The 15,638-nt window shown below is 38.4% G+C and overlaps 1 protein-coding gene and 1 long non-coding RNA gene across 5 annotated transcripts in view; one reads left to right on the top strand and one right to left on the bottom strand.

Moving 5' to 3' along the window:
* The window catches only part of IQANK1 (IQ motif and ankyrin repeat containing 1), a 55,304-nt gene extending 44,296 nt beyond the window's left edge, over positions 1-11,008 (top strand). For 2 of the 4 annotated variants that reach the window (XM_074203175.1, XM_074203174.1), the window contains exons 9-13: positions 8,344-8,452; positions 8,653-8,746; positions 8,897-9,031; positions 9,338-9,466; positions 9,683-11,008. In XM_074203175.1, the coding sequence (XP_074059276.1) occupies positions 8,344-8,452; positions 8,653-8,746; positions 8,897-9,031; positions 9,338-9,466; positions 9,683-9,857 (642 nt within the window). In that variant the 3' untranslated portion in view covers positions 9,858-11,008. The remainder of the gene's footprint in view (positions 1-8,343; positions 8,453-8,652; positions 8,747-8,896; positions 9,032-9,337; positions 9,467-9,682) is intronic. The other 2 variants (XM_074203172.1, XM_074203173.1) reach the window with 2 other exon arrangements.
* LOC141500184 (uncharacterized) overlaps positions 1-14,103 on the bottom strand; it is a 34,495-nt gene extending 20,392 nt beyond the window's left edge. The window contains exon 1 of the long non-coding RNA XR_012471882.1: positions 13,836-14,103. This is a non-coding gene — a long non-coding RNA (uncharacterized LOC141500184). The remainder of the gene's footprint in view (positions 1-13,835) is intronic.
* Between the last annotated feature and the right edge of the window lie 1,535 nt (positions 14,104-15,638).

Genomic DNA, 15,638 nt, shown 5'->3' with positions numbered 1-15,638 from the left:
GGAGCTCACAATATCATCATCACTTGAGGGCTTGCCCCAGCTGAAATACTGATGCATGCTCAGAAGAACTGGGTCCCTCTGGCCAATCCTGCATTATACATCCATACAGATAAAATGTTCTTCTCAAATAGAATGATGTGAAGTAAAATATAGAAATAACCACTTGTTTAAGATTCAATTTATTCTCTTATTGAAACTTTTAAAAGACATGGAATAGATAATACTGGGTTTAAGTATTTAATATGAGTTCAGAAAATGATTATGGGAAAAAATTGCACAAAATTTATATATGCCCTTAATAACTTAGCTACTAATTATCTGTTTTAACTTGTGGTGATTGGGTTATATTAGTTAAGATCAATGGATCTTGAAAACTTCAGACTTTATGCACATAATTAGATTTATGGAAAAGTGCTGTTATGGAAACAGATTTTCTAAGACTCAGTCCTGTGATGCAGGAGTTCTCCAAAGCAGCATCTTTTTCTCTGGGTTTTATCTCATCTTTATAGCCTTGATTGAAGTTAACTTTTTCCCTGAATGTCAGGCAATAGTGTTTTTTCTGACATTGCTACATAGTCTACATGAATGCTCAACCCCATAGTTAAGCTAAAGCTCTACTTTGTGTAATTAAAAAAAAATCCTCCTTTTCTGACTTTAGAGCTATAGGAAGACTGGAAAGCTTTTATGTGTCTTAACCCTAAAAATTTTGATATTCCTTGACTTTATCTTCTTGCCCAGGTGCTGTAGAGTAGCCCAGTCAGTTTACCATTGCTACTGCCACTGCCATCTTGAATGGGATTGGGTCAGGTCTGGTAGTTGCAAGTACCAGGAGGTGCAATATTTCAAGTCCATAATACCCAATCTCTGCAAAGAAGGAAGGTTGGCATATTTTTTCATCCCTTCTTCAAAACCAAATTAAAAGGTATTGCTTGAGCTGCTAGAGTCAAAAGCAAGAAGAGAAGGATTCTGAGAGGGAGCAGTGAGCAAGAGTATGTTCCAGACATGGGAGGAGGGGAGCAGAGATGGGGGGGGCGTGGCCAGTGCAAAAGGAATAGAGGTAGAGTGTTGTCCTTAGAGAAGAGTAGTTTTTTGTTTCTTTTATTTTATTTTTCAATTACATGTTATGAAAGTTTTTCAACATTCATCCACTTGCACATTTATGGTACATATTTTTCTACCTCCTCCCTTTCCACCCACCCCACCCCCACCCCTCAGTGGTAAAGTTAGGTTGTGCATGGACTTTGTACATTTGTGTTTAACGTGTTTACATATGGCATTTGTGTATGAGGACTTAGGACTAAAGGAAAATAAGAAAACCATGGGATAGGAAGGAAAAACATAAGAGCAATTTTTAAAAAGTGAACATATATCCATTCAGATTCTGAGTTTTTTGATTTTTTGTTTTTTGGTTTTCCTCTGGATGTGGATGACATTGTCCATAACAGATCTCCCAGGGTTGTTCTATCTCTCTGAACTGCTGAGAGAAGTTGCATCTATCATAATTGATCAACTCACAATGTTGTTGTTAATGTGTAGATGATCTCTTGGTTCTGCTTTGAGAAGTGTAGTTTGGATGGAATGTGGGAAAGAGGAATATATCACAAATGAAAAGATAAATGGGAGATCCTTTGCAAAAGAACTAAACAGAGGAGTGTTTATGTTATCTTAAAGAAATAAAGAACATCTGAAGATGCTTGAGTAAGGAAATTACATGGTAACAACATCTATCCTTAAAAAAGAAATCTCAGAAAAAAAGAAGAAAAAAAAGAAATCTCTTTGGTAATAGGCTGTAAGACAGGCCAAAACAGTGAACAGAGAAACCAATTAGAAGGTTACTGCAATAATTTAAATGAGAGGTGATGAGGCCTAAACTAAGGTGGCAGCTGTGTGAATTAAGAAAAGGAATCACAAGTAAATAATGTTAGAAAGGTGGAGATGGCAAGATTTGTCCAGTGATTGGATATGTAAGGTAAGGGAAAAGAGAAATCAAAGATAATTAATTTCAGAAGGTGGGATTAGTGATTAGTCAAATTAGATGATTAGTGAAATTTAGAAAATGAGAAGGTTTGGGAGGAAAGAGAGCTTGTTCAGTTTTGGATATGTTGAAAATTGAGAGGTCTCCAGGACTCCCAGTAGAGAGATGCATTCAAAGATGAAATATGGAAGAGAACAACACTTGAAATAAAATGGAAGACATGCACAAGGAATTTTTATAATAAATTCTTTTCAATATCAAGAAAAATGGGAAATGCCATACCTGGCCCTTAATATCATAGAATCAGATATCTTTACTGAGGTAGAATAAGAAAAGCAAGATAGGAAAAGCAGTTGCCCAAAGGGCACACAATTTTGAAGATGCTGAGGGATTGGTTCATAAGGAATGTAAACAAGGATACAATGGCATCAGAAAAAATCTTAGATATTATTAATACAAAAAGAAAATAAAGATAGCTGAAAATGTCAATGATAACTAACCTAAATGTTTGTATTCCCATTATTAAAAATTTTATATGTGAATAATATACACGTGTATCAAGGAAGAGCTAGGTGGCGCAGGGGATAGAGTCTTGGTCCTAGAGTCAAGAAGATTTGAGTTCAAATCCAGCCTTAGATATTTACTAGTTATGTATCCCCACTAGTTTTGAGGATAAAATGAGAAAATATTGGTAGAGTCTGAATGAGATGATAATTGTTCAAACAAAAAATGTATGCTTGCCAAAGACATATTTTTTGGAGAACTCATATGGGGCAAGCACTGACATGGTGGTCTAAAATAGGAATACAAGAACATTCTTAAGGTTTCTCTTTGTGATTGATTATATGACATTTAGAGACACCAGCACAGTAACAGCATAGTGTGTCCACATATGAGCAAAGCAAAATTGAAGTAACTCAAAAGAAATGTGAGATGCACAAATTCAGAGAATCCTCCCCAAATGTTCATGTGGCCTATTTATGCCCAACCTGTGTTAGAGCATTCCAAGATTGTATTGGTCATATCAGTCACTGTCAGACACACTGTAACTTGACTCTAAAATAATGATGTATTTTTGCCTTCTTTGAGAATGAAAAACTATAATCAACCAACCAGTTTCTGAAAATCTCAAACAGCATATCTCTTGGGCATTTAAAATTCAACATGTCAAAAATAAAACACATTATCTTTTCCACAAAGCCCTTTCCTCTTCAAACTGCCTTATAATTATCAAGGGTGCCACATCTTCCCAGTCACCTAGACTCACAAATTCAATGTCACCCTTGAATTTTCTTCTAGACTCATTCCATATATCCAAACTATTGCCAAGTCTTGTCATGTTTGCATTCACATCTCTCATATAAGGTCACCCACCACCTTCATTCACGCAGCAACCATCCTTGTAATTGTACTTGCCTGATGGTTAGTCTTCCTGCCTCAAGTTTCTCCCATCCATCCTACACTCAAGGACCAAAGAATTTCCTAAAGCACAGATCTGACCATGTCACTCTTTCCTGCTCCCCATTATTTAATAAATTCCACTAACTCCCCTCTGTTTGACTTTTAAAGTCTTTCACAACTTTGATTTTACTTCTTTCTAGTCTTACATTTTACTCTATTCCATATATTCTTTAATCCTGCCTTCTGTTCCCCACATAACACTCCATCTCTCAATGTTATGTGTTTCACTATCCCCTCATGAGAGCTGTCCCCTCATGCTTGGCAAGCTCTTCCTCTTCAACTCTGTCTTCTGATTTCTCTGATATCTTTCAAAACTGTTCAAATTCCACCTTCTGAAAGAAACCTTTGCTAATCCCATCCAACACTAGTGCCTTCCCTCTGAAATTTCATGCCCTTTACATTGTATGTATCTAGATGTGTTACCTCTTGTCTCCTCCACTGGGATGTGAACTTCTTGAGAACAAGGATGATTTTTGCCCATTTTAGTATCCTCAGTACTTAGTACAATTCCTAGTAATATAATTAGCTTTTAATAATGCTGGTTGACCAATTGATGTCCCATTGTACTGGGTTTCTTGTTGACAATTTACAAAAAAACTTTTAGATTTAGTGGAGCAAAATATTGTCTTAAAGGCTTTTCTCTTTCAACAAGTTATCTCCCATGTGCTCATCAAAAATTTCCCATGATTCCTTGACAACTAAAACAAGAAAGGTAGCCTTATTCAGTGGCCTTCTGGTTATTAAAGGTATTTACCAGTGTCATGGAGGAGATCCATGGTTGAGTTTGAGTTTAAAAGAGATTCCAGATATTGTTTGTTTGCAGATGACATTATTTTGGTTACATAAAGTCCAACACATTGCCGAGTTTCCTAGACCATTTCAAGCAGTTAAGTCTAACTATCCATGCAGGGGAAAATGTATTCATGAATGAAAAATGATTGTTGTACAGATTATGACATAATGTTAGATAGGTAACCTATAAAGTTCACACATCAGTACACAAAAATCTAGGACAGACACTGTAAATTGACAACAAATTAAGCTCAGAATTGAGCAGACCTAGCTGTACTGCCTTTGAGAAATTGCAGTGTTTCTTGAATGACCTTAATATTCTCCCAAACATAAAGTTCTATCTTCTCACCCACCTGCATTTTTTTGAAGGTTGTATGACTATAAGTCATGGAATATTTCAGTCTCCAAAAAATTAAAAAGTGTCTGTCACTCAAAGGGCAATGGTGACTGTGAGAAGATTGGATCGTAAAACAAATAAGAAATCATGAAGAAAAACCAGAGTAAAGGATATCATTCAAACAAGATGAGTTGGTCAAGAGACAAGAGCACAAGGTAAACAGTGAACAGCTCATGTGCATCACTGCTCTTCTATTGATGTAAAGAGAAAATAAGAGCCATTCCACTTGCACACCATTCTTTGTGCTAAACTTCTCAGAAGACATAAACAAGTGCTGCACAAAATGGGTAGGCATGAATGGGTGGTAATTTGCATCCTTAAGGTAACATTCCCATTAGCTGAGAGATCCATTTGAGTATGGATAGTCAACAATACCAGAATAAAATTTTCATGCTTTAAAAATTGACCTTTGACCTTGGTATTCCTAGTCACACCCCTTATATAATGTAGATTAAGTTCATGGGAGCTTTTATGTTGCCAGATCAAACTTTTGCCAATCTTAATCTTGCAAACTATCTTCTTTTTCTGGGATTGAGTTAAATTCTCTTTTCTTATTTGTTTTTTATAGTTTTGTAAACATTCATTTTATTTAATTTGCTAGTTTTATTAGTATTTAGTTGGGCAAAATAATTTCTTAAAATTTTCTTTATTTCATTTGTTTTGAATTTTTCTTTTTTTGATATTGTTAATGTGAGTTCCTTTTTTTAATCATAATAGTTAATGGTTTACTTAGTTTATTCATTTTTTTAAACTAGCCTATATTTATTTTTTAAACTAGCTCCTACTTATTAATCCATTGAGCTTGGAGTGTGTTTTTTTATTTGTTTTGTTTTGTTTTTTTCTTTTAACCCAATCTTTTCTTAAATTTAGACAATTTAGACATAGACAATTTTCTTTCCTTTGTCTCAATAGCTTTACTTTCTATTCTACTATTTTTCCTTTTAATTAACCTCTTCACTTACCTTGGCAAGTATACTTTCCAGGGATATACACAGAGATGATAAAGTTGGCATACTCAATGCTAGAGTTAGCTCATGTTTGGAAAGTTCCAAAGGAAAGTGTGAAAAAAGAAGAGATATCAGGCTACCATTAGGCTACAGAGCTATTATGCTAACCTCATTGTTTTATGCCTGTGTAACCTGGACACTCTACCATCACCATGCCAGAAAACTGAATCACTTCCATTTGAATTGTCCTAGGAAGATTCTGAAGATCATCTGACAAGATAAAGTACCGGACACTGAGGTCCTTTCTTGAGCTAAACTTCTAAGCATTCAAATTCTATTGTAGAGAACTCAAGTCAATGGGTTGGCCATGTTTTTCAAATGTCAAACATATGCTTGTCTAAAAGACTATATTACAAGGACTCACATAGGGAAGACGTTCATATTGTAGTCAGAAGAAGTGATATAAGAACATTATCAAAGTTTCTCTGAAGAACTTTGGAATTGATGGTGAGACATGAGAGGCCCTGGCATAGGATCACCCAGTATGACATGCCTTGTGCATCAAAGAAGATGCTGTGTTCTATGAGCAAAGCAGAATTACATTAGCTCAAAAGAAACATGGAAATGCAAATTTAGAAACATCTCCACTCCAAATGTTCATATGGGTTATTTGTGCCCAGCCTGTGGTAGAGCCTTCTGATCTGGTATTGGTCTGATCAATCACAGTTGGACACTCTGTACATTGACTCCAATATTGGGATGTCATTTTTGTTTTTAAGCATGAAGGATAAACAACTTCTTATTTGTTCCACCAGTTTGTTTTGCTTACCAGTTTACTTTATCAATTTCTTTTATAACTTTTTTTAGGTTTTTTTTTTGCAAGCCAAATGGGGTTAAGTGGCTTGCCCAAGGCCACACAGTTAAGTAATTATTAAGTGTCTGAGGCCGGATTTGAACCCAGGTACTCCTGACTCCAAGGCCAGTGCTTTATCCACTACGCCACATAGCTGCCCCTCAATTTCTTTTATAGTAATTACCTTTTTTTAAAAAAAACTTACCTTGCCTTACTTTGCTTTCCTAAATACCATCTTATCTCCTATTCCTTAATCCTACTCTTTCTCCTACAACTTTCTTTTTTTTCATTTGGTTTGTGCAAGGCAATGGGGTTAAAGTGACTTGCCCAAGGCCACACAGCTAGGTAATTATTAAGTGTCTGAGGTTGGATTTGAACTCAGGTCCTCCTAACTCCAGGGCCAGTGCTCTATCCACTATGCCACCTAGCTGTCCCCTCCTATAACTTTCTTTCACAAAAATCTAATGTAGAATCTAGACCCAACAAGGGTTCTCATTCAAATTCCTCAATTTATCCCAAATTTCCCCCTCAAAATCAATATCTATCCAATCATCTTTAAATTTCCTTCTCCTTATTCAACACAAGTTCTTCCCTCTTATCTTTCCCCTTCTCAGACAACTTTCTTCTAGAAAATCTAGAATCAGTCCCTCCTGAATTTTATTTTATTTGATCAGGCCCAGTGTTTTAACCTTTTAAGGTTTTCTTGGATATTGACTTTGTCATCCAAGGTTCTAGCTTTCCCTCTTGGCATCATATTATTTACAAATTCCACAATTGGGCCTTCATCTGAGTCATTAGCAAACATGTTGATTAATACATAGTCAAGAGATATAGCCTTGGGGCCTTCCACTAGAGACCTTCCAAGCCAATAATGAACCACTGATGACTACTCTTTAGATCTTGTCATGCAATTGGTTTCAAATTCATATAACTACATTATCATTTAGCCTACTTTTCTCCATAAAGATATAATGAAAACTTTTGTCATAGATATGAAGTCCAGGAATTCTATGTATTTAGCTTTTACCTCATTGATCAGTGTAATAAACCTATCAGAAAAGGAAATTTATTTAGTCTAGCAGTTTAGTTCTTGATGAAACTATGTTCAATCTTAATCATTGTTTTCCTAAGTAATCACAAATCATGGTTTTAATAACATTTTCTAAGATTTTGCAAGGAATTAATGCCAAGCTCATCAGTCTACATTTTGAGGAATCTACCACTTCCATTTTGAAAGTCAGAACATTTGCCCTTCTTTGGTCCTGCAATACCTTTTCCATTTTCTAGATTTTCAAAATTCACTGACAGTGGTTCAACAATCACATCTTCTAATACCACAGGATAGAATTCATCTAGGCCTGGCAATAAATTAATTGAGGGCCTCTAGTTCTCTCTTACTATTTCTTCATTTATATTGTGTTTAAATTCCCTGTTAATTGTATTTCTCTCCTTCCTCACATGAAGATCATTCTGGTTGGCAGAGAAAACAAAATAATTGTTGAGTACTCTGTATCCTATATATCCTTTGTTAACATCATTCGATCCCTCCCAAACTGGTGCCTTTTTCCTTTTCTTTCTTCCACAGAGGATCAGAGGTTATGGGTATAGTTATTTCAGGAGGCCAAAGGATACATGGCTAAGGGATTACACAACTGGAGGGTCAACCAGATGATAACAAAAAGTTATATTTGGGGATAATAATTTGAAGGCCCCAGTCTAAGTGATAACTGTAAGACATAACCAGGGAGGTCAAAGGTAGTTTTATTGGGGGATTCATTTTATCTTGAGGGTAACAGAAGGTTACAATGGAAGGCTGAAGTTTCAGTAGGAGAATAGCCTAGAATAAATATGGGCAAGTTTAAGGATTACTGGATCAGGGGAGTTTTAGGTTAGGAATCACAGATATCACAAATCTTAGGCCATCAAAGATGCTGAGAATCTGGTGGATGAGTTGCGGCTAAAAGCAGAGAAGGCAGAAGAGAAGCTAGCATTGGCTCGACTGGAGCTGAGAGAGCAGACCCAGGAAGGTGGGTACCTGGACCTCAAGGTAATGTGGGCCTTGCAGCCTTGAGGACCCTGGCTGAGCTGAGGTCCTTTGATTCTCCCACTAATCCATTAGAAAGGCCTTGGGGGAAGAGGGAATCAGGGGTCATTGGAGGGAATGGTAGCATTCTGGGGGCTGTGTTGGGGCAGAACCTTTGAGTCTTCATTCTAATCATTACCACAGAGGAAGGAGAGCTACCGGGGCTGAAGTGTCCAGTGGCTGAACTTCATGATGTATTGCTCAAGGACGTGGGTGACCGACTCAAGACTGATGGGCGGTCAGTGTGGTGTTGGGATGACCAGAAGAGTTTGGGGAGTGGGAAGTTATTTTAACTAAAGGGAGGTTAGTGTAACTCACTAACAGGGGGGTGGAGATCAAGGTCAAGGGACCATCAAGGTCATAGCTATGTTGTGAATGGCCTCCCCAGGTGGCCTCTGGTTATTGATCCCTCGGGCCAGGCATCCACATTCCTTCGCTACCAGGACACCAACTATGTGGACACCCTCAACCCAGCTCGTATGCAGCCTGATTCTGTGCGTCTAGCTCTGCTTGGGGCAATCAGGTATGGGGAAAGAGAAGCACAAACCCACTCCTATTCACATGTGTATGCCCCCAAATAAGGAGGTCCAGTTCCAAAAAACCAATTAATCCCCAGGGTAGCTTCTCCAAAGTATGAATGATCCCTTCCCCACCTTGATTCTGGCCTCACCAGTACAAGCCCTTTATTTTCTGTAATTCATCCAGATACCCCTTCTCAGTGGATCCCCATTCTTCCTTCTTCCTCCTGACAGTAAGCCCCTGGGATAAGAGGTGGAGGGGATATCCATGATATGTTCTCCCTCTCCCCTACCTCCATACTGGCTCCTAGGTTTGGGAAACCTCTTGTGTTTGATATGCGTGAGATTGACATGTTTGATATGGTGAAAAGGCAACTAGAATCCATCCAGCCTGGACTGTCTCAGGAACTTCTCTCCAAGGAGCTACTAAACAAGGACAGGTGTGGGAGAAAACACACTTAGGGAAGCTGTGATGGAAGGGGAGGGGGCAATCCTTCCAAAGACTCTTACTTATCTTAGTAAACTCCCTCCCTACCCTATTGATCCCACAGTTCCAGAACCCAGCTAACTATCCCTGTCCTCACTGACCCTTTTTGACCCCAGTGACCCCCCCCAACTCCACTGACCATCCCTGACCCCACTGAACCCTTCTTCAGATTTCTGTCCCTAATTCGCTCAGGAGATGGTCCTGAGTATAATCGCAACCAGTTCCAGACCTCCAGGACCATTCACTTCAAGGTCGTTTTCCTAACAAAGACCCGGAGGCCACCAGACTCACAGCTTCAGGAGCTATTCCCCATCCAGGTGTTACTGACTACCGACCACTTCTAAGCATCTTGCAGTATGAAGGGGAAGAGTATGAGTGGACAATAAATTCTGTACTCAGGCCTTCGGCACCATCCATGGTTGGGATTGGGAAGCGGAGGTTCCCAGTAAGGAAGAAGATGGAAGATGCATCTGGATCAGGATGTGTGTGTGTGTGTGTGTGTGTGTGTGTGTGTGTGTGTGTTTGAATGTGTGTGTCAGAATAGGGCAGGGGAGCATTGTGTCACAGCCTGTACCTGGGTTTACTCAAAACAGGGCAGCATTGCTATGGATAGTATAAACTTTTGTGGGTATAACTCTAATTTTGGAGTGGTAGAGGACACTATGTATGTATAATAGGCTGTTAGGTTAAAGAGGCCCACTTTCTTAACTAGCCTTAATCACTGAATGGGTATTTTCTCAGACAACTGAGAACTGTTAGAGACCCTAGCTTTAAAAGGCCAAGGTCTCCCACAGCATGTAGGGCCATTTCCAATCAAGTCTGATCCAGATCTGACACTGAACCCAAATGACTCCAGAAAAGAGAGTGAGTTTGGTGACTTTGCACAGCCCTCTCTCATTTAAATCCAATTCACCTGCATGTCATAACCATCCACAATGGTCTTCTTCAAGAACAAAAAACAAAGAACAGCAATAACTTTGTCCTGCACTTCCAGGAACCATAGTTAAAAGAAGCAAATGGTTTCCCACCTTGATTTTCTGCCCTGGGAAATCCTCAACTAGTCACTAGGTGGCAGAAGGTGAGCAGCATAAGACAAACATTAAAAGCTACTGTAGCCTTGAGAATCTTTTCTCATTGCCTGAGCAGAGTCCTGCAGCATTTGTCCCTGACTCTTGGCTAGTCCTGTCAGCCCCTGCTTTTGCCGTCTTCTCCACCCAACCCTTAGTCCCAGTAGCACCAAGACAGCTCCATCACTCCTGTAGAACTTGGAGGTGCAGGTCTTCTACAAGATGTCAGAAGTTGTCAGAAGCAACTCTGAAGGACAGAGAAGCTGGAACATGTTTTTGAGGCAGGAACACAGAGCATTTCATTGACCCCACAAAAGAAGGTGTCATGGGGTTGTCACAGACAGTCATTAATTAGTTAGAAGGAAAGAATTTAGATCATCTAGCTTGACTCATTTTACAAGTGGAGAAAATTGAGACCTAGAGAGGAGATGTGACATGCCCAGAGTCACAGAGGTAGCAGAGAAGATTTGAAGTCTGACTTTAAATCTGGTGTGCTCTTGATGGTTCCATCAGCACAGAGCATTTCATTATCAGTTTCTTCATCTGAAAAATGAAGGAACAACAGAGGAGTGCCAGCCCTGGAGTTATGAGGACCTGACTTTGAATTTGGTCTCAAACTCATACTGGCTGTAAGACTCTGGGCACGTCACTTAATCCTGTTAACCTGAATTTCTTCATCTGTAAAATGAGCAAAAGAAGGAAATGGCAAAACACTCTAGTATCTTTACCAAGAAAATTCCAAATGGGATCACAAAATGTGATATAACTAACAAACAAAAAAAAAATGAAGGGGATAACCTCTGGGGTGCCTTCCAGTCTTAAATCTATTCACTTATTGCAGTATCAACAGTTGCTTTTCTCGCCTCCTTGGAATATATCAGTCCATATTCATCCAACCAACCCAACCTGAAATCAGTTATAGAATAGAAACAATTTTACTTTCCCACAGCAAACAGTAATCATTTATTTCAAAAAAGGTTCTGCCACTTTTACCTAGGGGAAAAATAGTAGTTGAATGGCTTGGGTGTGAAAGTAGACAGTCTGAGTATAATCACCTAAGACTGAATTGTGGAGCTGGAAGACAGGTTACCATGAGGAACCCTGGACCCTAACTAACCCTTCTAAGTACCTTAGGGTAAAGTCCCAGTTGTTCTGATTCTGATTACAACTCTGATGAGATGATATACTGGAGATAAAAAGAGGACAAAATAGTTCCTGTATTCAAGGACTTCACGTTTCACAGACCAGGAAAAAAATATATAATTTGAGAAGGAAGTAAATACTTGTAGGAATCAAAAGACTTTGCATTAAAAACTAGGGAGACACCTTACTGAGCTTTGAAAGAAACCAAGGATTCCAAGAGGTGCTCCGAAGGATAGTTTAGAGAGGGAATATAACTGAAAATAAGCCCAAATCAGAAGGCTATTGTAATAGTCCCAGTGAGAAAAGATACTGAGGCAAGATAGTAGCTAGATGAGAGATGAGAGAAGTGTAGAATATTGAGAGAGAATACACAAGTCTTGTCAACAGTGAATGCAAGAGAGAGAGAGAGAGAGAGAGAGAGAGAGAGAGAGAGAAGAGAGAGAGAACAGACCCCTGCTTTGCAAAGGGAAATTGAAGAATGGACAAGGAGAATAATGGTGGTTGGTGGTTCATTATCAACAACCCTTAAGCTTGTAGAATGACTGTGCAGGAATGAACAGGAAGGACATAATCAGTTCTTTCCAATCTTGGAGGTAGATTCAGAAATTTAATTTCACAAGTATCCTGTTTCTTCATTGCTAGAGTATTAACATCACTTCTGGCTACATTTTAGGATCATAATTTTATAACTGGAAAGGACCTTAAAGTTCAAGTCTGACTTCCTTATTTTACAAATGAAGTCCCAGAGAAATTGACTTCCCAAAGTCACACAGTAAATGATATAGTAAGAATTTGAACCCAGGCTTTGTGACTCAACCACTGAGCATGTTATTTCATTGAAAAACTTGAGAGAGTACCACCAGCATGGTGAAAGGATTAGAATTATTGAAGGAACTGGAAATGTTTAGCCTGAAGCCTTAAAAGGCAGTATAATAATACAAGTATCTGAAGGGTGGCCATGTAGAGGGAATTAAATTTATCCTTCCGTGGATAAGTTTCATTCAGATTTAGGTTTAATGTAACATTTTTCTAACTAAACTTTCCAAAGTAGGCTGATCATGGGTTCCCCTCACACTGGAGGTCTTCACTAAGACAACATTGCTTCTTATTTAAGGGTTTCAGTCCTCTTCTTGGGGTATCACTTTTGAACCTCTTTCCTCCTCCCAACATGACCTTCCCATACCACGCTGCTACTTGCCACGCTCTTACCACCCATACATATACTTCAGAACTATATCTACCCACTACTGACTCTGGAAAAGTTTTCTGGCTTCCTACAATTCACTAAGAGCAGTAAGTGATGGAATTAATCAGTTAGTGGGATTTTAATAGATTATTTGACCATCAAATAAGCTATTTCATCCATTTCTTTCAAGCCCATTTGTTTGCTGTACCTGGTCAAGGTTCAATAGTGATCAGAAATATGACCTGGCATATGCCCAACCCCAATTATCAAAAATGGGAAATCATGAGTTCCATTCCAATTTTGGAAATCATCTCAAGAGGATTTGAAAATTCATTCATGTCCATTCTTCACTTTCATTTGCAAAGCAGGAGTCTGTCTTCTCTCTCTCGTATTCACTGTTGACAAGACTTGTGTATTCTCTCTCAATATTCTTCACTTCTCTCATCTCTCATCCAGCTGCTATCTTGCCTCAGTATCTTTTCTCACTGGGACTATTACAATAGCCTTCCGATTTGGGCTTATTTTCAGTTATATTCCCTCTCCAAACCAACCTTCAGAGCATCTCTTGGAATCCTTGGCTTCTTTCAAAGCTCAGTAAGTGCCCCTTTAGTTTTTAATGCAAAGTCTTTTGATTTCTACAAGTATTTTCTTCCTCCTCAAATTATATTATTTTCTACTTCTCTGTGAAATGTGGTTTATTGAAATAAGTAGCCAAAAACCTAAATTATTTGAGGTGTTTAAATAGGATCTATTCCCCTTTCCTTCAGTCCATCCTTTATCCCAGCTAGTAAAGCTGTCAGGGGAAGGGGAGAAGGTAATGTAAAAGAGAAAGGATTTGGCAAGTTTTAGTATTTGAAATTTCCAGAATAAGCACTGTGATGGAACAAGGAGATAAAGCACTGACTGGAGTCAATAATCAACCTTACCATTTCATAGTAGGTATGCCCTCCTCATGTTAGTCAATCTCAAATCCCTCTCCTTTGCTTTCCATATCTGCCACTTCTTCCCATCTACTATAGGTTCATAGTTCCCAAGGTCTCTATACACAGCTTCACTTCAGAGTGCTCCAAGAATGAACTTGGCTCTTGCCATCACCCGAGCTGCTGCTGAGCATTGGATATCTCTCTACTTCAAGATTGAGAAGCAAAATCCAAAATAGAGTCTGATTTTCTGCTCCCAAATCCACAAAATTCATTTCAGGGATTCTTCTCAAAGACTAAAGAACTCTAGAAGATATAAACTGCAACATAGTTTAACCTTAGTTAACTTTATCCTATCTTAGTCACATTCTGGAGGGCTAAGAAAAACTTAATTACAAATTTTTTTCTCCTACAGCAAAGAAAGGGAGGTTTCCATTCCACCTTAACAAAGGGAACAGAGATAAGAGGAAAGAAATGATACCCTCCCCATAATGTGATTCAATAAAATTAAATATCCTGTACTGTGGGAGAAATGGAAAATATATTTCCTTGCCTTCATAAAGTTTGTAATCTAATGAGGTGGGAGGGAGGGGCAAGATAAAATATGCACATATAATAGAGTTTGCTTCTACCTTTATAGAGGTTTACCACAAAACATCATTAGTTTGCTCATAGTTTCAACATTAACTCATTGAAGAATACTGACACAACATTCCCACTGAGCCTTATTCCTGTTTACCGTGGATTGTATCAAACAAAACTAAGCAGAGAGACTCTGGTGTAGGCAATGACTCTAGTGCAGATATGGGCAATATTCTCAAACTGAAAGCTCTTGTTAGCCTCTGACCAAACAAAGAGACTACTTCGGACAATATTTGAACTAATATGTCACTTATTATCTTGCTATTATTAAATGCTTTTACTTTAACACAAGTATCATCCTGATTGATCCTGAAGAGATCCATGGGATATAGGGCTCGGTGTTGTGAATTTCAATAGACTGGGTACCCAAATAAGTTAACAGAAAGTTATACATAAAAAAAAGAATATAACTACCTTCCTTGAAACTTGCTTCTCCCCCACACACACTATTCATATCCTAGGTAGCCAAGTGACTGGAAAATTATGTCAAAATTTGTTTGCCCAGAGAAGTTCATCAATATTGTAAGTTTCATAATGGCATGAATGGATGTTCAAATGCTTTCCCAGTCACCACTGGAGTGAAGCAAGGCTCTGTGCTTGCTCTCAGGCTTTTTAGAAAGATGTTTTCAGAGATATCAGACACCTTCAAGGAGAGGATTAACAAGGCATCAAGATCAGCTACTGTACTGATAGTAATTTATATAACTTAAAAGGCTATAAGCCAATACTAATAGAAGGAGAGTTGGGATGTGATTTTTTTTTTGTTTGCAGATGACTGTACACTCAATGCAACCTCCAAAGCTGAGATGCAACAAAATAAGGATCAATTCTCTGTAATTTATGCTAATTCTGGTCTAGCAATGCCAAGAGAAAACAGGTTCTTTGCCAGCCAGCATCATAGTATCCATACTAGGAACCATAAGTTACAGAAAATGGAGAAATTTTGAACACTGTGGAAGTTCATTTACCACAGCAAGTATACTTTCCAGGGATGTACACATAGATGATGAGGTTGACACACACACATTGCCAGAGCTAACTGAGTATTGGGTGGTTCTGAAGGTAAGTGTGGAAGAAACCAAACTGAAAGTCTAAAGAATTATTGTGCTGATTTCTTTGTTGTATGCCTGTGAAATCTGGACAGTTTACCCAGCATCATGCCAGAAA

The sequence above is a fragment of the Macrotis lagotis genome, chromosome X, assembly GCF_037893015.1.
Source record: "Macrotis lagotis isolate mMagLag1 chromosome X, bilby.v1.9.chrom.fasta, whole genome shotgun sequence".
In the NCBI taxonomy this organism is placed as follows: Eukaryota; Metazoa; Chordata; class Mammalia; order Peramelemorphia; family Peramelidae; genus Macrotis; species Macrotis lagotis.
The sequence above is the reverse complement of the archived record's forward strand: the minus strand, read 5'-3'. Positions and strand labels throughout refer to the sequence as shown.